General features: G+C 48.7%; 1 protein-coding gene across 1 annotated transcript in view; it reads left to right on the top strand.

Moving 5' to 3' along the window:
* Positions 1–21529, top strand: part of LDLRAD4 (low density lipoprotein receptor class A domain containing 4) — a 161798-nt gene that overhangs the window by 88462 nt on the left and 51807 nt on the right. Inside the window, 2 exon segments of the mRNA XM_061131255.1 lie at positions 9751–10201; positions 19163–19303. Of these exon segments, the coding sequence (XP_060987238.1) occupies positions 10162–10201; positions 19163–19303 (181 nt within the window). The 5' untranslated portion in view covers positions 9751–10161.

Consider the following 21529-nt stretch of genomic DNA (forward strand, 5'->3'; position numbering starts at 1 on the left):
AGGCTAGCTGAGCTACTTCCTTATAATAATTATAGAGTTTTTCCAAAATTTTTACATCTTTTACAGTGATACATGAACAGTTCCATTCTTCTTTGAGAATACATCTATATTAATAAATATCCTAACCATCTAAACATTTTCCACCACTAGTTTAATGCTCAACTATGCAGAATTTACTTTTATTTTTCTTAGAGTAATCAGAATTGGAAGAGGCAGTCATGTTTTCCCTGATGATTATATGTAGAATTCAACTCTCTGTTAACCTTATCCAGAAAGGATTGTCTCCAGAGGCTGAGAAAACAGAAAACAGGCAGAGAGGGAGGGTAATGTGAACCATGACTCAACTCCTCTGCAGGCGCTGACCCCAGAGCCTTTGTGACCCAGCATGGAGTGGACTGCTGGCTGAAGATGGAATAGGCTGCCCCGTGGGAATGGTTAGAGTCTCTGTCTGGGTCTCTGAGAAGGTTCATTGGATTCTAGATCTTACTACTCACATGTCCAGGGACCAGCAGCAACAGCACGATCTGGGAGGTGGTTAGAAATGCAGGGTCTCAGGCCTCCCAGACCTGCTGGTCTAAAACCTGTGTCCCACCAGGCTCATCAGGGTGCACAAGCACCTTCAACTTCAGGGAGCTCAGGTCCAGGTCATTGGTTTCCCAGATAGCTGAGCATCACAGTCATCTGTGGAGCTGGTTAAAACCGTAGGATCCTGACCCAGTTTCCTGACAGACTGATGACTAGTTCTGGGGTTACCTGGCCAGCTGTGTGACTACTGGTCTAAGGTAGGTCACCCCTGGCTTGTGGGGACCTTTTAGAGAGAGGGGATGTCACCTGCTGAATATGTCAAGAGGGCCTACGTCTAGCCTGCTGTGAGTATCCTTGTCTTTCGGCCTCCATCCCTGAGTGGATGTGGCACTCCTGAAGAGGCCTGCAGACCACCAGCCCAGGGTGCCAGCCTGTCTGCAGCTCCAGCTGATGGAGATGCACGTCTCAGACAGTCCCGCTGCCCAGCCTCCATCCCCTCTCTTCCAGTTCCCATGGAAACAGATTGCAGGGAAACTGGGCACGGTGCTGTCTTTACTCTGTTCTAGGGATCTGAGGCCTCTGTGTTACCATGGGAACTGGGAAGGAAACGATGGTAGTGGAGCAGCTAGACTGCTTTCCAGTCTCAGTGGCACCCCCGTCCTCACACACAACCCTCTTCTGCCCAGTGTACCTCTGAGCTCAGGATGCAAGCCGTTGAGTGTGGCTGGGACTCGCCCTGGAGACGGTGTGTATGGGAGGGGAAAGGCGGGGCTGCTAGAGCACCCTTGAAGGTGCCAATCACCGCCTTTTCCCCCAGGCCGCCGTTTCTGGGTGTTGGATTAAGTTATTGAGATGTCACCCTTTGTTATTATTTCTTTTATGATTTTGTTGAATGTAATAACATGTTTTTATTCAAAGGAGGTGAAGATATGAATCACTTTAATAGAAGTGTTTTCTCTGATGTAGGGATTACCTACGGCTAGTGGGTGAGTGGTGAGCCTGGCTCATGTGTTGGGCAGGACAAGGGCCTTGTGGGGTGAACAGCAGGGCTGGGGGTGGTTGCCAAGTCAGATGGACATTTTGGCCCGTGGTAAGGAAAAAGAAGTGTACCTGATGGTGACCCATTTAAGTAATTGAAGATGAGAATATTAAATTCCAGTCTAGGAGGCCCTGGATTGGAACTGAGTATTTGTTCATCCACAGAGTGATGTTCAGTGGACCCCACCCACTCACAGCCCAGTCGACTTACCACACCATCCTAATTGCACCCAAGGATCTGACAACCAGGCAGTGTTGTCTGTGCCCTTCTTCCCTACTCCCCATTCCTGTCTTGGCTGTGTTTTGGGGGGCCTCTTAGGTGTTCTGAGGCTACATGCATGCCATCATATATTTTCTCAGCATTGCTGCCTTATGGTTACATTAATACCCCCTTTAATAGATGAGGAAACTGAGGCTCAGAGAGGCTGTGTGGCCTGCCCGGGTGGAGTGGTGGATGTTCGGCAGAATGGTTATTCTGAGCCCTTTCTGTTTGACCCCAGAGCATGCTTGCTCCTCTGAGCACAGCACCTCCATGCGTGAGTGGCTGTGTCAAAGCCAAAGCTGGGTTTGATCCCCACCTTCATCCTCTGTCGTGGCCTCTGACCCCGACCCAAATGAACAGGCAGCTCCTTGCTCTTTGACATTAGCCTTGCATATTTACTTACAGTTATTTTTGTATTTCCAATGTATTTATCAGTATATCCAATTTTTCAGTCAAAACAGACAAAATTTAGTTTTAATGATTTCATGCTTTCTCTTGGGATATTTGGGGGAACACCAGCCTAGAAGCTGTTTGGGTAAAAAGCAGTAGAGCTTGCCCTCCTGTGAGGAATGCGATCAAGCCGCCGCTGCCTCGCTGTGGAGTGGGTGGGGGATGACGATGCTGCTGTGACCCTCCTGTCCCCTCAGGAGGGCTCCCATCTGGAGGAAGAGGCTCTGGAGAAGAAGGGAATAGAAAAGGGCTGGTTTTAGAGGGAAAGAAGACACCTTTTTCAGTGTGGAGAAGGTCGCCCGTCAGGCTGTCAGTGCAGTGGTGGGGGAGGGGCCCTCAGTCCTGGGGCCGCCAGACCCTGGCCCACTGTGGCAAGTGGTGGGAGCAGGGGCAGTGATGTCAGGCTCCAGACTCGGTGCTTACAGTCTCCTCTTGCTGCCAGAGCCCTGTGGTTTTCTTGGTTGGATTCCTAGAATTCTCTTGTCCAGATCTGACGGTGGCTGCATAAGACAGGCAGCTTCACTCAGTGCCGTGAGCACCGAAGCAGGCTGAGTGCACTGTTGAGGACGCAGTGGTTTCTGTAGTGTGGTGTGTGCTCTGAAGCCGTGGAAACTCGGCAACGGTAGGCACACTGGCCCAGCTGCTGCAGGACAGCGCCGCCCACCCCTGGGTGGTGGGAACGCCCGTCCTGTGTTACAGGAGGTCTGTCTCCCCTGCTGGGGACGCTTGATGGGACTCACGGTACCCACAGTGGTGCTTCCCTTGTGGATAACACTCGTTTGCTTCTGGTGTGATGAGCACACATGCTGGCCTTTGTTACCAAGGTAGGGGAAACTGGGTCTGATGAGCCCTGTTTGCTTGGCCAGAGGCCTCTAGGCGCACGGCAATGGGTTGTGTAGCTCCATTAGTCAGATACCACGCAGCCTTTCCCCTGAATTCTCTGCCCCTTCAGCAGCTGCTCTTCAGGACAGGTGCATTGTCCCATCCAGCCTTCCAGGGAGCCAGGAAACTCTCTGTGTTTCCGTAATGGCTGACTCTGCCTTTTAAAGGCAAGTTTCTTTTTGTCATTAAAAAATATATATATATATATATATATATATATATATATATATATATATATATATATATATATATATATTTCTTTGGCTGCCTGGGTCTTAGTTGTGGCATGTGGGATCTTCGTTCTTTGTTGTGGCATGTGAGATCTTTTAGTTGCAGCCTGTGGGATCTGGTTCCCTGACGAGGGATCGAACCGGGGCCCCCTGCATTGGGAGCATGGAGTCTAAGGCACTAGGCCACCAGGGAAGTTCTGTACTGTTTCTTTAGCATTGACTGGCAGTGTGTTTTACACGTGGCTTCTTATTAAATGAGCAGCAGTCCTCTGAGAGTGGTGCCATCTACTTGACAGATGAGGAAGCTGAGGCTCAGGGTTAAGTAACGGCAGAGCTGCAGGAAGGCTACACCGGGGTAAATCCCGGGCTGTCTGCCTCAGAGCCTGGCCTTTTGCCCTCTGGCCTGTCTGTATGGACAGCTCTCCTTCCAGTGTGTTTTGAGTGGAGGAGAGTTGGCCCTACCTGTGCTCCAGATGCCCAGACTGACCCTCCCACAGGGAGCACCCTCTTGGTGTGCGTACCTTGTGGCCAGAGCCTCCTTGGGTCCTAGGCCCTTGGCACTTTGTGCGGCTGAGGCAGGGCAGAGGGAGTAGAGTGACAAATGGGTGACTGACCGAAGCCCCAATGCGATCAGTGCAGTAGAACTAGCATTTATTTGGTACCTGCTGTATGCTAGTCCATGTAGTCAGTGCTGTGACTGCAAAGATAAGCAAGAAAAGTTTCCATTAGAAGCACCTCCACAGAGATAGGGGCAGGTGCCATGGGGATAGGAACTGGGTTTCCTTTGCTCACTGCTGTCTCCCCTGCACCTTAAAACAGTGCCATGCAAGAGTAGGGACCCTACAAGTTACTGAACGAGAAGATGCAGCCTGTGAGGTGTTCTGTAGGCCAGAGTGTGAGGAGGTCATGGGGGGAGACACAGGGGTGCAGGCGTTGGCCCAGTGGCCATGACGGGTGGCAGGGGTGTGGGAGTGTGTGTGTGGGGTGGACTCTGTGGCCCATGTTCTCTTCTGCTCCCAGCCGCCTTCCCTTGCTTCTCACACTTGTTACTCCTGTGGGGCCCCCTTTTCTTGGCCTACCATGCCCATTGTAAGCTGATTTTATCTGTGGAAAAGTGGGATGAGGGGGAGTGCTAGGTGAGGAGCTGGCCTGCCCCCTCACTCCAGGCTGGGAGAGGTGACCTTGGCTGGCGTCTACTCTTGAGGTGACCTGACATGCTCAGCCTAGATCAGGGGCCCTTTGATCAGAGTATGTGCGCCCAAGGACTCTGGCTGTGCACCAAGGCCCTGGCCCTTCTGCACCTTCCCCTTGGGCGAGTGGCTGTTGTGGGCCTGGCCTGAGCTGGGCCTGGGACAGTGGGATTGTCTCAGGGTCCCTCAGCCCCACAGGCTGGGGGTCCATGTGTGCACTCTGCCCCTCCTCAGCCTCTTGCTGTGGCCGGTTTGTGTCTGTGGGAGAACCTGCAGCTCAGGTCCAGACTGACACCCCGTTCTGGTCTGGCTTTGTCCTCGTCCCGCATCCCCTGAGTGTGTGCTCTCCTCCTGGGCCTCCTTGTCCTTCTCCCTGGAATGAAGGGAAGATGGCGACACCATGGGCAGCAACCCCCCCCCCACTCCGCCCCCAGCTCTTAGATGGCATGAGCAGGTGGTGGTATCTATGCTGACTTATTAGGGGCAATTTTCCTGCTTAAGTATCTGGGAAGTGTTCTCCAGCTTAGTTTGGGTAGAGCTCAGACTGTAGGTCCTTTAGGTTTTATCAAGTGTTTGGATTAGCTGAGGTGACATTTTAAAGGATGGTCTAATGGAATTGCTGCCTTCCCTGTTTGCATCTTGTGTGCATATTTGAAGAGTGTTTTACCTCTGAGTGCCTGGAGCCCATCGAGCTGCCCAGAGCTCGATGGCTTTGAGGTTGTGTTTTAACAGCTACAGATTCAGTTCAGTTCAGTCGCTTAGGCATATCTGACTCTTTGCGACCCCATGAATCGCAGCACGCCAGGCCTCCCCGTCCATCACAAACTCCCGGAGTTTACTCAAACTCATGCCCATCAAGTCGGTGATGCCATCCAGCCATCTCATCCTCTCTCGTCCCCTTCTCCTCCTGCCCCCAATCCCTCCCAGCATCAGGGTCTTTTCCAATGAGTCAACTCTTCGCATGAAGTGGCCAAAGTATTGGAGTTTCAGCTTCAGCATCAGCTCAGATTATCGTATACTCAAATCCCAGAGATGAAGAACAGTGAGAAAGACCTATACTGTCATGCAGACAGCCCTTTGTCTCAGACTTGGTTCTGTGCAGATTTTCTGGGCCCGTTTGCTGTGTCCTTTTTGTGCACATCTGTCCTATCTCCCTTGACCAGAGACATGGCCACTGGGGCCTGCTTGGATCAGAAGGGACCTTTAGCTCTGCCGCTTCAGGGTGTGCAAGGATGCTGTAGCCTGGCTGAGCCTGACCCAGGGCAGGATGGTGGCTCCTGTGAGCAAGTCCTAGATGGACCGGCACTGCCCAGGTCTGTGTGTCTGTCCATGGGGTGGAGGCTTCAGGTCTGGGCCAGAAGCAGACCCTCAGGTTTCTTGTCCTTCTTTTTCTCACCTCTATCTCGCTCAGGGTCTGTTGCCACTCTGACCTTTGATGACCCAGCCAGTGAAGTGAAAGTTGCGTGTGACTCTTGGCAGCCCCGTGGGCTGTACAGTCCATGGAATTCTCCAGGCCAGAATCCTGGAGTGGGTAGCCTTTCCTTTCTCCAGGGGATCTTCCCAACCCAGGGATCAAACCCAGGGATCGAACCCAGGTCTCCCGCATTGCAGGTGGATTTTTTATCAGCTCAGCCACAAGGGAAGCCCAACCAGTCAGTAGTTGAGTTTTTTTTCCCTCTGGTAAGCAGTGTGGTACGCTGCTACAGTGCTTTGATTTGTTGAGGGTGGGACCATCCCTTCACCCCTTGGTGCTGCTTACTCTGAGGGTCAGGCAGTGTGGGGCCTCAGGTGGGGCTGCTTTGACCCAGAGCCTGCGGCTGCTGTTTGGCTGTCACCCAGGTAACCGGCACGCCAAAGAGGCCGGCAGTCCATGGTGTGCGGAAATCAGAAACGAAACTGAGGTGCTGATCCTTGATGCACTGCACTTGCACCCATGTTGCTAGGTTTTTAGAAAAGGAGGTTTGACTTCTTTGTTGACTTTGGCCTCTATGCCCAGTGTGTGACCTTGTGTTGCCTGAACCTTGTGTCTCCGCAGTTGAGCTTTCATGATAGGGTTCGTCTGTGGAATGCAGTTCTTTTCTCTCCCAGTGATTCTAGGGACACTGCATTTTATATGAATTTTTGTGAACAAGTGGTAAACATATTCTGCAGCTTACTTAGTTAGGTTTTGTGGGTGTTCACGTTTTTAAAAAAAGTCTCTTCCTGTGGGAGTGTTTTTCCATCTTGCGTGCTCTATTTCCTTAGTAACTGTTGCTCTGTTATGGGAGGGACTTAACCATATATTTCAAGTGCAGTGTTGAATTTATTTATTTCCTGGTTAGTCCTGCCCTTCTTCTTGATGCAAACAGCACATGTGTGTGTGAGTGTGTCCATGACAGGGCAATGATAGTGTGCTTGTGTAGAGGGGGCTCTTGAATGAGTCCAGGTTACTCTGTGACCTTGCATCCTGGGTAAGTTGCCTCTTTCTCTCTTTATTCTTCCTCTTCCCTCCAGGTTTTCCTAATTTGAGTGTTACCAGGGTGTTGGAGATAACCTGAGACTCAGAAGTAGCATGGGAAGAACAGTGGTTGGAAGGGTCAGAGACCAGACGCTGATCCCGACTCCTGAGCACTCGTTTCAGGGCAGAGTCTGTGACCTCTGTAGGGTTAGAGTCGTCCCTGTGGTTCGAGAAGGTTCAGAGCAGTGAACTCCAGTGGGCCTGTGTGGGCACTCTGCTGTGTGGTGACCGTGGGGTGGTCACAGAGGCCCTGCCCCTTCAGAGATCAGAGCCAGAGGAGAACAGCCCATCAGCCCGGATGCCATCTCTCAGCTCCGCTCAGGGCGGCAGGCTGGTTTGTAGGGTCAGCTGAGCCTCTCTACTCTTCCTCCCAGCACCAGTGGCCTTGGTCCACTCACCCGTCGTTCAGTAGACCTCCCAGCACCAGCAGCCTTGGTCCAGTCACCTGTTGTTCAGTAGACCAGTGGCCTTGGTCCACTCCTCTGTCGTTCAATGGGCTCATCCTACTGATGCCTGCCAGGCAACACCTTAGGTGCTCAAGGGAAACATCCCTGTGGGGCTTGTTGCCCCACGGAGAGATGGCTGAGCCGTCAGCACCTTGCAGGCAGCCACAGCTCTTCTAGGGCCCTGAGCCAGATCACCTGGCTCTGTCTGCCTTTAGCCCCAGGGGTGGGCGAGGGGCCATCTCTGAGACCGGAAGGTAAGCAGGGCCTGTAATGGTGGGAGGCACGCAGGACTGAGACGTGTTCGGCTTCTGCACCTTTTTCCTGATTTTTGACTGGTTGCTGAGTTGTGAAAATGGACATGTGGTGCCTCTGCTGACCCTGGGTCCCAGTCACCCCTGCCTTGTTTCCCAGCCCAGTGGAGACCTACCCCTCTTTTGGTGTGTTTTTAGAAAGGGCATCTTATCTGTGTTGTTAGTGGTTAGGAAGAAAACATTTTATGGCACTTACAGTTTCATTTTCACTTGAAAATGCTTATAAGGAGACTTCAAATGTATGTAGGAATATGCCCGTCATCAGTCAGTCAAGATAATCGAAATAAATGCTGTCCCTTCAGCCTGTGTTGGGAATCACACATGTCATTCCCTAAACATCCAGGCCAAGACCATCTATGCCCAAAGACCTCAGGGAGTTGCTACACACCTGTCTCCATCTCTCTTTTTTGAAGAAGCAAAGTTAAGCATTAGTGACTGTGACGGACTGGAAGAGAAAAGAAAGGAAGAGTGTGTTGTTTCTTCTGTTTCAGTCCATATCAGCCTCAGTCTTTCCCACAGCCAAAAAAAAACCTTTTTTTTTTTTTTTTTTTAAATTGAGGTAGCATGCCTTTTGCAACAAAACAGGATAGTTAAACAAAACTCCTCAGTAAAGCAGCAAAAGCCTTACCACACTTGTGTTTCTCTTTGAGATCAGAGAAAGAGAGCAAATACAGTCTGGTATTCCTGTGCATTGAAAGCATCCTAGGCTAGAGTGAAGGTTATCAGGGTTGCAGGGCAGGTGGACTTTCCTGTTTATCTGGCAGCTCTGTTCCCGGAGGCGGACGGCTCCAGTGCACGTGGCACTTCAGACGCTGGTGTCGGCGTGCGGGATGCTGATAGCTGTGGGTATTGGTCATTCAGTATGGAATGTTTAAATTCAGAGAAGGAACATTTTCTCACATTTTTCAAGCACTTGAGACCCACCAGTTACATAAATGATTTTGAATTAAATTTTTAACCTATTCATTAAATTTGAGGACTCCTACTGGGCTGCACTTCATTAACTGAGATTATTACTGCAAGTACATGAGGGCAATGCAGTTAAATTTCTTTTGTAGTATAATTAAGGTGCTTCATTAGTATATAAGGCCTTCCTTCCGGTGCATCTGTATGAGTGATATTTTACTTTATTACCTTATATTTATAGCAGGAGGGTTTTAACAGGGGGCTTCTTTCTGTTATGTGCTGGTTTCTTAAATTTTTTTCTTTTCTCTAGTTTGAAAAAGAGGAATAAAGTTATATTTTCTATAAATTGATTAGCATGAAGTGATAATAATGGGAAAAAAGGTTCCTTTTCTCCAATACCAGAGATTCATATTTGGGATTCTGTTTTAAAAGTCTGGTCCTTTGGGCTTCTAACATTCTTGTTGTTCATGTTGCTTCTTATATAGTTTAACAGCATTAAAATAGCTGATAAGTACTTATAAAATACTTTTTTTATCATGTATTATGTGATATATATTAAACAGTTTATAGGTTAAATTTGCTTTTCCTTCATATTCTTTCAATAAGTTTATCACTGGCCTTTGTTTTCCCCCTGAGGGTCACTTTTTGAAGCAGCTTTACCCCCGTCTCTTCTGATGTTCCGGTAGCAGTGGATGTGGACCTCAGATCCATTTCCAAGACTTCGGGAACCTGCTGAGGAAATGGGTTTCTCCTCCAGGTGTCTGTGTTGGATGTGTGTGACCTTTGTCACTGTTCTTGGAGCTGCTCGGAGCCTCCAGTTTCGTCTTGTTCCGGGGACAGGACACCCTCATCCGGCCCCTCACTGTAGCAGGAGAGGTTGCCCCACTGTCCCCGCAGTGTGGTTTCAGGCATGGCTCTGGGGGTGTCTTCGTTTTCTTTCTTGGCCTCTGTGGTCTACTGAATTCAGGCTTTACAGATCATCAGGAAAGTGATCTCTTTCTTTTTAATTTCAGCAAGGGGAGAGGCAAAGCACAGAGAACTGCAGATCAGACCTTCCTGAGCCCCCCTGCCTGGAGCAGCTGAGACCTCTGGAGAATGCTGGCTGCCAGGCCCTCCCTCTGAGGTGGGAAGGCCAGTGTCCATGGGACAGCTTCCTTGCTCCTGGGTCCACCATGGCCTCCACTCTTTGACTGGACAGCTGGCGTGACCAGTGCCCCCAGCGTGCGTACTGCTGGACTGGGTGCTGTGCCAGGTACCACCTGCGCTCGGGCTGGGAGCCAGGCTGGTCAGCGTCAGATGCTCCCAGAAGCCAGGCAGCAGCAGATGGCCTCAAGTAAGCTGAGATGGAGGTGACCTGAGGCCTCCTGGACGTTCCTGGGGACAGGACAGCTGAGGAGCTGGAGCCAGGCCTGCTGGGGAGCAGTATGCAGGAAGCTGGCTTTCAGGCCACGAATGCTTTCACAGGTGAGAATCCTCCATGCTGAACTGAGCATGTTATTTCACGTTTAGTAGGTAACGAGACACTGAGCAGTTGTAGGAGTTGAATGTATGTCTGTGTTTAGGAGCTGAAGCCCCACAGTGTCTGGGGCCTCAGGCTGCCACGGGGAATGATTTTGGCAAAACTATGGTGTTTTATCCTTTTTTGTAGCGAGGAATTTGAAACAGCATCAGACATTTTATGATTCTGCTTTGTTGAGTCGTAGGGCACAGTGTCCCACAAGCCACTGCCCCTGAAAAAAATCCATCCCTTGCAGTGCATACGTCAGGGGATCTGTCTGCCCAGAGCTGGGGGACTCGGGGGGAACAGTCATGGCTGATGAGTACGTTCTCCCTCTGAGCCTCACCCGCATGCAGGCAGTAGTGGGTGGCAACTCTGAGCGCTGACCTGCTCCTGTAAGGACTTGTGGACGTGCCCCTCTCTGCACCATCTGGTCTGCACCCCTCGAAGGGAACCACTCTGTCTGGATGGTGCACAGAGCCAGGGCATGATCAAGGGCTTTTGAGTTGGGTCTTGGTTCTTTGTCTGAATCACTTAACATCCCAGGAAGCCACCAATTTTTATGGGCCTTTGACTCCTCGTTTATAAAATGGGGATCTTGAAGCTGAAGAAAGTCATGGAATCCAGGGAAAGCAGTTTTACATAAAATAGGTTTTTCCCTATTAAGGTAGGGATGGTGGGGAAATTACAAGAAGTGACTGTGTTTCTCACTCTGAGAGCCCCACAAGTTTGCAGGTTTCCCCGTTGTGTATAGCAGACAGGTTGGGATGTCAGGTGCCTGGAGAGAGCTTGAGGCTCGGCCCCCCTACCTGCCCTGCTCGTGGACACTCACCAGCCCTGCTCCCTTTGCTGGTTTGACAGCCAACAAGGCCACTTGCAGCTCTCACAGGAGAACCACGACTGTAGCAGCCAAGCATGTGAAACATGGGAGCCCCCTCCTGGGGGCCCAGCTGGGGGAGGGCCCGTGGGTGGTCAGGGCCCAGGAAGTCGAGTGTGGTGGCTGCTTCAGAGGAGCATGTGGAGCTCAGCTCTCCAGAACCCTCCTCAGCCGCCCAGCCTGGCCCGGAAACCTGTTCTCCAATTGATCGCTGGGTAGTCAGAAGCACAGGTGACCGCCTAGTCTTGGGACTCGTGTCTGAAGGGTCAGTGCCGTGGGTCCAGGCAGACAAGGTCAGAACTGACAAGCTACTGCTCTGGTTCCAGGACTTGCTGCTGTGGCCTGAATCATGCTTTCATATGAACATCTGTTTCTAAAAGCTCATGGCTTGGCAGTGGAAGTTGCCCAGTAGCTAATTCTTGAATTAAAAGATTTTTATCTCTAGTGACTTAAACAATTTTAACCATCTCAATGTGTTTCCCAAACAGTTTCTGGCATTGCAGGGGTTTTTTTTTTTCTAATTAAAAAGAAGTTTATGAAATATTTTAAAGTTTTTTTGATTTTTAAGTGAAAAACAATTTTTGGAATGCCATATCTAGGTACTTTTTTGTGAACAGGAGTCATAAAAGTTCTCATTCATGTAAGTATTCCTAACTCTTTGCAGACATTTTTATAGCTCCTTTGTCAGTGCTGCTTACAATACATTTAATACATATAGTGAATTGAGGAAACACTGAATATTCGTCATGACTGGGAGACTCCTGAATAACTAGAGTTTCCATTTGGTGATCTCAAAGCGTGTCGATGAATGAGTAGCATCAGCCAGGTAGGGACTCTAATGGCTGTGTCTCCAGGCTTTCTTGTCAAGCACTTGGGCGAAGGTGATTAAAAAAACATGCTTATCAGATTTGCAGATGATAGGAGACTAAAGGGAATTGCTGACCCTGGTGGTAGAATTAAAATTTAGAAATACAGCAATATTAAAATATAATGGGAAAGTCTCTGGTAGTTCAGTCGTTAGGACTCCACGCTGTCACTGCCGAGGGCCTGGGTTCAATCACTCGTTGGGGAACTAATATCTCACAAGCCTTGTGGCATGGTAAAAAAAAAAAAAAAAAAAGATAAATAGAGTGAACTGGCCCCAGAATGAAGTGAAGTGAAGTGAAGTCTCTCAGTCGTGTCCGACTCTTTGCAACCCCACGAACTGTAGCTTACAAGGCTCCTCTGTCCGTGGAATTTTCTAGGCAAGAGAACTGGAGTGAGTTGCCATTTCCTTCTCCAAGTCCCAGAATAACACATGGCTAAGTAACAATGGTATACCATTGTGATGAATTCCCTGCAGCTACTACAAAGGATGTTTTAGTGTTTCATCTTCTGGAGAAATGCTTATACTTTTAAGTGAAAAAAGTAGGTCATAAAGCAATAGGAAGAAGGCGATCCTTTTATTTTGATACTCAAAGAACAAAGACAGTATAGGTAGATGTGCACCAAAATGTTACTAGTGGCTACCTCCAAGTGATAGCAATACATAATGAAGTTTCCTTTCTTAGATTTATTTATCCATATCTTACAATTTTTCTTTTTTTAAGTAAAATTGAAAATATAAAGATAATGAACTCAAAATTACTGTTCCTTTGTGATAAAAAGGAACAATTATTTGTATGTGTCCAGTATATTTTAATATTACTGCTTTATAATATTAAAAGAGTGCATCTGAGAACAGATACTAAACCCCTGGCCATTCACTTTGTTACCAGAAGTCGATGAGGGGGTATGTTACTATTTCTTTCCTTACTTAGTTGTGTGACCTTGGGTGAGTTACCTAACTTCTCTGGGCTTCAGTTTCTCTGTGAAGTCAGGAATTAATATGATGGTCTCCTGTGTGATTTGATGACTCTGTACCACTGGGTTCCAACCTTCTGTAGTTGTCTTTGGTTGGAGGGTGTCTTTGTAGAAACCTCACGGTTGTGTCTTTGAAGGATCTGGAGTGTAAACAACAGACTTCAGACTGGTCCTCATAGGTTTCATCTCTACAAGAAAGGCATGGGAAGTCTGTGGCCTTAAGGTGGGTGTTTCCTGTTGCGTATAGGTCCCAGGATGAAGGGAGAGTGGCAGGGCCTGGGAGGAGGACAGGGACCATCTTGGTGAAAGAGATTGGCCAGCTTCAGAGCCACGTGCAGGCTATGGGCCAGGGTTTTTGTTGGTAAAGGAAAAACTTCTTCTGTTTTCTGTGTCTACACACAGCACTCACAGTGCTGGCCACCAGACATGTGGGTATTTCCCACACCAGGCAACTGCGACACAGCTTGATGTCCTGCAGCTTTGTTGGTTTTGACCCTTTCTGCCTGAAATGGCCCAGACCCCGAGGCACTGCCCTCTTCAGACACGAGTCCCAAGTCCAGGTGGTCACCTGTGCTTCTGACCAGCTGGCTGATCAGTTGGAGGTTCTTGTGGTCCCTCCTGAGATTTGGTAGACTTGCTGGAGTGGCTCACAGAACTCAGGGAAGCAGTTGAGGTATAATGTTACTGGTCAAGAAAGGCCAGGGCCCAATGGCGTAAGGAAAGGGTGTGGAGCCTGACATCCTCTCAGGTACCACCTCCCCCAGACCTCCCATGGTCACCAGCCTGGAAGCCCTCTGACCCTGTCCTCTGGGGTGTTATGGATGTCTCATCATCCTGGCAGGAGTGGTGAGCTTACTGGCCATTGGGACTGGCTCAGTCTCCAGCCTTTCTCCCCCAACAGAGGCCTGAGGGTGGGGCTGAAAGTGCCAGCCTTCTGATCCCATGGGCAGTTCCCTTGGCAACCAGTCCTATCCTTTGGGGCTTCCCAAAGTCACCTCATTAACCAGGGCCTTGGCATGAATAACAGAAGTCACCTTCATGGCTCTTACCATTTAGGAAATTCCAAGGGTTTTAGGAGCCCTGGGTCAGAAACTGTGACTGAGACCAAATATATATTTCTTATGATAAATCTCAATGTCATGGTCCCCACCCCTACCCCCATGGTTAGTGTGGCCTGGAAAATTACTTTTACTTCCTCTTTTAAGTATATTTTACTAAAAAGCCAGAGATTTTAAATTCTGTTATTTCTTGATCAGTATGTTATAGGGCCAAGACATGCTTTGAAAACTGGAATCCTTTCTTGAACATTGCAAATGTGTGATTTTGCACTGTGAACCCTTCTTGTCAGAGGTACATGCTGTGTCTCAAGCAGCTTTGCTGTCACTTTGCATCTGTGCCATTTGCTGTGCTCCTGATGCTGTGTCCAGAAGTCTGAGGGCATGGGGTGCAGTTACCTGTGACCTCGGATCTGGGCTCAACCTTGGAACCCTCTTTGGCCTGGATTGCTCACCTCGAGCGTCAACTGTGCCAGGTGTGGAGCTGTTCACAGTGTGAGTCAGCTGTTAGAGCATGGTCCACAGGAACTATTGCTCTATAAAACTTTCTTGCCCCAGACTATGTTTAGTTGTTATTTTAAATTTGCATTTAGATTTTTAAAAAGTAATTATACAAATTCAGGTCTGGAGAAGGGCATGACAACCCACTCCAGTATTCTTGCTTGGGAATCCCATGGACAGAGGAGCCTGGCAGGCTACAGTCCATTGGGTTGCAAAGAGTTGGACTTGACTGTTTCGACTGAGCCTGCATGCATACATATTCAGGAACTATTTTAATGTTCACTTCAATTGTAATATTTTAGAAATGCATGCAAAGAATGGAAATCATTAATATATGGGTTATAAAAGTAATAAAAGAAAAATATAGTTTTGAGAGAAACCTGGTGAAGACATACTTTGGTTTGATATAAAAGTAGCTGTGATGTGGCAGCCTCATTCATGAGGGACAGACGTGCCAACCCTGATGCAAGAGGGCCCCTGCGGAGATCACGTGGACGTCATAACTGTGGCTCCCAATCTGTTTTTTTATGATTGTTACCTATTTAGCTTTGGAAAAGTTTTAAAGTTCACATCTGCACTGGTCAAATCCGGAAGTACTTCCATGACCCCAAGTCTGTTTTTTGAGGTGCTGATAATGATTATAATATCAGATGTGTTGTTAGCTTCCGTTTGGTTGTGTATGTGCCATGAGTCAGACACTATATTGAGCAGTGCATGTACGGCATCTGTTCAGTCTCACAGCAGGTATTTTATATGTGAAAAAACTGAGGCTGAAGGAGACTGTGCAGTGCACCTGGTTGATGGCAGAGCTGGAGTTTGTGACTAGACTGGTAGCCTTGACGAGAATGTGCGATCTGAGAATGGAGGCGGTGAGCTCACAAGAGTGTATCACCACCTCTCTGAAGACAGTGCTGGCATGATAACGCAATCTCAGCCAGAAGTCTTGTTCTCTATCTCAGACGTCAGTACCACAGGCATGGAGGTTATATCGAATGAGAGGGTGTCGGTATGCAGGTGTGTGGGTGTCTCACTGGAGACCTGTTGGCCTTGGGCCCCCTGGCAGGGTGGGTGTGAGGACCCTGTGCTCCTGGACCCTGTCCCGCTGACACCTCTGCCCTCTGCAGTGGACAGTTCGCTTAGTCTGAGAGACGGCTCCTCCCTTATTAATCCTTTCCCCTGGCCGGAGTGAAGTTTTGTGATGATCCTTATATAGCTTTCAAAACACCAATTTCCTATTTCTTTATGGCAGCTGGTAAAGTTGTGTCTGGTTGTGTGGCACGTTTCTTGCTGTGGTGTCACTGGGACTCAGACCGCCCACCTAACTGCTGACACCTGTTGAGTCCCCAGCCCTCAGGTGACCTCAACCCCCAGCTGGTGAGGATCAGGTGTCTCGACTGGGAAGTGTTGCTGAGGTCTTGTGGCTTTCTGAGATGACAAATCCATCTATAAACCATCTTGATTAAGTGGTGACATTAGTGATGTGACCAATGCCAGCGAGACATTTTCTTTGTCTTGGAGATGACAGAGGCTCTGGCATCCTCAGGACCCAGACAGGACAGGATGTTGAGGGACTAGTCTGTTGTTCATCCCAGCCATGCCAGGGAGCCTGCTCTCTGTAGTGCTGGACCCGCCCACTCTGGAGTCCCAGCGTATTCAGCCATGCTGCCTGCCCTTGACTGGGAGCCTGGTGTGGGCTGGGGTAGAGTGTAACCCTAACTCTCCCCAGCGCTCAGACCTACCCCTGCTCACTGTGGGACCTCGGGGTGTGGCTCCCTGGTGCACTGGTAGGGGACATGCAGGGTGGGTCACAGGGTGCAGTGCGTGTACTCCAGGCGGACGGTCCATGAGGTGAGTTAGGATCATGACAATGCTCAGATCAGTGTGTGATGATTGAAGGTGGATTTGAGTCCTTGACCTTTGGAGCCCAGACACTGATTCAGCAATAAAAGCAAATGACTGTTTGTTATGGCAGTTTTAGGCCAGGACTGTTGGCCTCTTCTCTTGCATGTGGCCCATAAATTTAATGTGATCTGATGCACTATGGAGGATAATAAAACACATGGTGCTGCGGATTTTAAGACTTTTCTCTAGGAGTTTTCCTTCAGTTTTTCCTCTGAAGAGTGTTTGGGACAGAGCTCTGTGGTCAGCACCCGGACTTGTTTCAGATGCACGTGTTACTGTGCCTCACTGCTGGACAGCACCTGCTTACCATGCAGGCGACCTGAGTGTGCTGCTATGGCTGCTCCACTTCCACGTTTATCAGAAACATACATGCAGTCTTGTTCAGTCACTGTGTCGCATCTGACTCTGACCCTGTGGACGAGATGCGGCCTAGGTGCTGCATGGAGTTGATGTGGAGGGTGTCCATGGCCTGGTGTGCAGTGACGGGGCCAAAGCCTGACCAGATTTGCTGGGAAGAAACAGAGGCCTGAGCCCTGGGAGTGGAGACATGTGAGTGCGGCCCAGAACATTGTATTTTAAAGATGGGGAGGTTACAGCGCTTTTGTGCTGCTGCTGCGAAGGATCCCGTGGAGGTGGTATTGATGATCACTGTGTCCAGTTCTGATCAATGTGTCCAGTCACTGTATTGATCACTGTGTCCAGTTCTGATTAATGTGTCCAGTCACTGTATTGATCACTGTGTCCACTGGTGATCAGTGTGATCCCTGTCCAGAGTTCAGCACCTGTCATTAGGATAATCATTAGAATAATGAAGAGTGAGCACCGGAAGTACCTTTGGTACTCAAGGTACTGAAGGGCTCAAGTAGAGTGTCATTCTTTAACATTTCTTTCTTAAAACTGTGGAATTGTGCTTTTTAAGAACTGGAAGGACTTTTAGAATGTAAGGCAGTAGGTAGCTGTCAGATTTTTCAGCTGGGGGATGCTGTCTTGCAGAGAAATCTCGAGGGAATCTATCTGCTCACAGATTTAGCAATCCTGTGGGGACACTCACTGACCCCAAACCTCATATCCTCTGGGCCCTGGGCTGTCAGAGGAGGATGCAGAGTCACTGCTTTAATCCCAGCACCACGTTGACCAGGAAGCAGTTGAGAGGCTAAGAGTCTTGTTCTTGCCTGAGGAAAACACAGTATTTAGTTTTAGAGCTGAAGGAGAAACTCTTAGATGGACCTGTTTGTTCGGTCCTTGGCACCTGTGGCCACGCTTCTTGCCAAAGTAGTGAGGACTCTTGAAAGAATGAATGAGTGACTTGAGGGAAAGAGTCCTGAGGCTCAGTGGTCACAATACCCGAGGGTCACCGCTGCACTTTCACCCCTGTTTCCCCCGTTGGGGCCTAGGTTTGTTCTGTGAATGCCTGTGCAGCTATCTAGTGGGTCCTGCAGGTTGGGTATCGTCCTCAGGGACGTGCGCACATGTCAGTGGGCAGTTCAGAACTCTTGTTGCTCCTCCGTGGAGCTGTTGTGAGTGGGGTGTGCAGGGTTAGTCTTCACGGGTGTGCATTAAATGCTCAGGGCTGTGCGGTTAGATCCTTTTTAGAGGCCCTTATTAAAGCCTATAGATACAGTACCAGCCTGGTCGTCAGCACGCCGTCCGGCCCTCAACATTACTCCCGCACTGCGGGCTGTGGCTCTGCGGGATTTTCTCCCCCCCACCCCCCTGCCAGCACTCTGCAGCGAGTCCTCAGGAGGGAACTTCCAGCTGGTGTCTGTGCTTTTACTGCTGCTCTTTCTGGGGGTGCCCCCGTGAGGTCTGTGCCTTACAGTGTGATTGGGACGGTGGGGCTGGAACTGTGTGTGTAGACTTCTGTTTGTATGATGTTATAGGTACTTCATTATGGTGGGTTTAGAATTCTGTGAACATTTGATTTCAGAGATTTTTCTCACTTTAAAATAGGCTTTATATTTTCCTGATTATAAAATGGTACATAAAAGTCACAAGGAACTACAGATTACCAATGATCCCAGCACCCAGAAGTGTCACTGTTTGTGTTTTGGCGAGCATCCTTTCAGACTCCATGTATTTGATACCTTGCATGTACTGTTGCACCTTTTGTTTGCAGAGAATGTTAAGGCATTCTTATCTGCTTCCATGGGTGCTTCTATTACTGTTCTAAGAAGCTAATGAGAACACCTCTGCACATTCTGTACACAGGAAAACACAGAAAAGCATTCATTCATTCTTTCATTCAGTGCTTTTGAACGTAGAAGAGAAATAGTGCTATTTGCCAGTTCCAGTTCTGAAGGACTTTTAAAATACCTGATGGTGTTCTGATGACAGTTGGGTAATTTTTTTCAGGCTGCTCTGAAGGTTACTTGGACTGGAAGTCTGAGGCAGAGTACCTTGGACTGTTCAGAGCACATTTTTCACTGCTGCTGCACTGACTCCTCCTTCCTTGGTGGCGGTGAAGACTGACAAGGATTTTTTTTCAAGCAAAGAGCTCCATAACTGTGACTTTTGCTGGGCATGTTGTGTAAAGAAAGCACCTGTGCTATTATTTTGTGGGTCAGAGGTAGGGGGTGAGTGAGGTCCAGCAGACCTGGGTGCTCCTGGGCCCTGTCTGAGCTCGGTTCCCTGGGTTCTCTAGGTAGATGGGTTCCAGACCATCACAGCATACAGACGGGGGAGCAGAAGTGGCAGCTGGGGAGCCTCAGGCTGGCATTGATAACCACATGCTTTGTGTTGTGATTTTTCAGAGTGCAAATTCACCTGCACCAGTGGGCAGTGCTTGTATCTGGGTTCCCTGGTCTGTAACCAGCAGAACGACTGTGGGGACAACAGTGACGAAGAAAACTGTCTCCTGGTGACCGAGCACCCACCTCCTGGCATCTTCAGCTGTAAGTCCTTCCTGCCCACCTTGCGTCATTCTGCTGTGGTGTGTTTGCAAATGGTAGGCGGCCCTGACCCTGGGATGTGCAAAATATGTCGTTTTTGGTTAAAAGAAGAGGTTTGTGTTGTCACAAAGGCAATGTTTTCTTTTAGGATAGAAAGAGGGTGTCTCTGAGAGTCAGAAGTTCCTTCCACTTTGAGTGACCTGTGTTTTGGGAGAGGCTTTCTGCTGTGTATCTGAGAAGCACTGACTGATCCCAAGAAATAATTATTGACCTAGTATTCTTCATACTGGTTTTAGAGAATTTTTTGAAGTAATTTTAAGTCACTATTTTAAAATAATTTTAAATAAAGAAGGATATATAGAGTCTGTGTTCAGGCATGTAATTAAAACAAGAAAATAGAAAAAACAGTTTGTTGGGAGTTTAAAAAGGTTGTAATTGTGTGTTTTTCTATTTGGTACTGGAGTGGGTTGTTTCTCGGGTAAAGCCCCAGGTTGAGGCTGTGAGCATTTCTTGAGCTGGAAGAAGGTGAAGTCGAAGTATGAAGTTCATTGACTGATCTTGTGGCTTTTGTGAAGAGGAAGGAGAGAGAAGGCACCTGGAAATATGGCTGGGCGACTCTTAGAGTGGCTTGTTGTGTCATATGTTTCATTGTGTCCTGTTTCCTGAGCCTCAGGAAGTGTGTCGAGGTCAAGGATGCTTCACAGCACTGACCCTTGCCAGGGGTCTTTCTCCCTGCTTCAGGTCCCTTCCTCCCTGCCTCTCCCCCTTTCTCATCAATATTTCCTGCTGTTTAAAGCCAATTTCCAAATATCTTTTCATTTTAAAAATATGAACTCTTTAGTTTTGTTCAGAAGCCAAGTGAAGCTTCCTCCATCTGTAAATTGCTCAGCATTGCCCTAAGACCTCCGAGAGTCTGTCCGAAGAGAAGAATCTCTTTTTTAACTTGAAATATAGTTGAGCTACAATGTTGTCTTAATTTCTGCTGTATGATAGTGGTTCAGTTATATACATATATTTTCTTTTTCCTCCTCTTCTCCATGTTGGTTTATCACAGGATATTGAATACAGGTCTCTGTGCTCTACAGGAGGACCTTGTTGTCTGTCTTACATATGCTGTATTAGTTTGTATCCCAACAGAGGAATCTTAAGATCCTGTTGACAAACTGTTGGTCCCTACTGTTCAGGTGTAACTAGGCCTGTTCCCTTGTAGCCAAAATGGGAGGTTGTTGACAACATGCTGTCTTTCAAGAAGATAGGAGAGTCGGGAGACAGAACAGCAAAGGGCAGGATGAGGGCTCTGGCTTCATGTGAACCTGGGTTCAAGCTCTTGCTTAAGGAAGGCAGCTGAACCCCCTAAGGCTTAGTGTCTCTGTCCATGAAATGGGAATGATTCCTGCCGTGTACAGCTGCTCTGGGGGTTCACGTGAAGAGTGCGGTCTGCATCATCATCTTGCTGCCTGCTTTGTGCCTGCTGCTATCTGTCTGCACGGCTGGGCCTCCTTCACTTGAAGCATGGGCTCAGGTGTCCAAAGGCGAGTTCATCCTCAGAGGTGCTGGGTATTTCCCACCTCCTCTGCCCCTTGGGGAAGACCTGCTGGGGGCTGCCTGCTGAAGGGTTTCGCTGGGCCTGGCCTCTCTGCCAGCTCACAGGCAGCTGGGCTGCTTGTCACATTTGGGTTTGCCATGGCTGGTCTGTTCTTTGTGGTACTAAGGGTGATCTGGTATCAGATCAGTGCACTATTCTCCCCTTGGTCTGTAGCCAAGAGCAGAGAGTGTCTGCTTCCACCCTCAGCTGCACAGTGAGGTTTGGGGGAGGGAGTCTGTAGGCCCCACCAGCCTGTGTCTGCAACAGGTGGGCAGTGTCCCTAGGGGGATTGCTTGTGGGGGTGCCACTTCCTCTCCGCCTTCAGAACTTGGAATATCACAGGACTTCTTGTCTCTTAAGTCAGTGTAGTCCAGGGGAACAAAGCATGCTTTCTCCTTACTCCAGCATAAGAGTCAACTTACTCAATCTGCTTTGTGTCTGCATAGAGGAAACTCGCCGTGTTCTACTCTTTGATTGCACTTAGGGTCAAGCACGGTGGAATCGGTTTTCTGTCTGTGTTGTTGGCTGTGGGCATGCGCCCTGACTCAGGTGTCTTGATTATCTCTCTCATTTTGTATTTGCTAAAATTTAGCAAGGTTAGAAAGAAAATGTCACTGTCATTTGTGAGGCAACAGTGCTAATGA

The sequence above is a fragment of the Dama dama genome, chromosome 27 (assembly GCF_033118175.1).
Source record: "Dama dama isolate Ldn47 chromosome 27, ASM3311817v1, whole genome shotgun sequence".
NCBI classification, from domain to species: domain Eukaryota; kingdom Metazoa; phylum Chordata; class Mammalia; order Artiodactyla; family Cervidae; genus Dama; species Dama dama.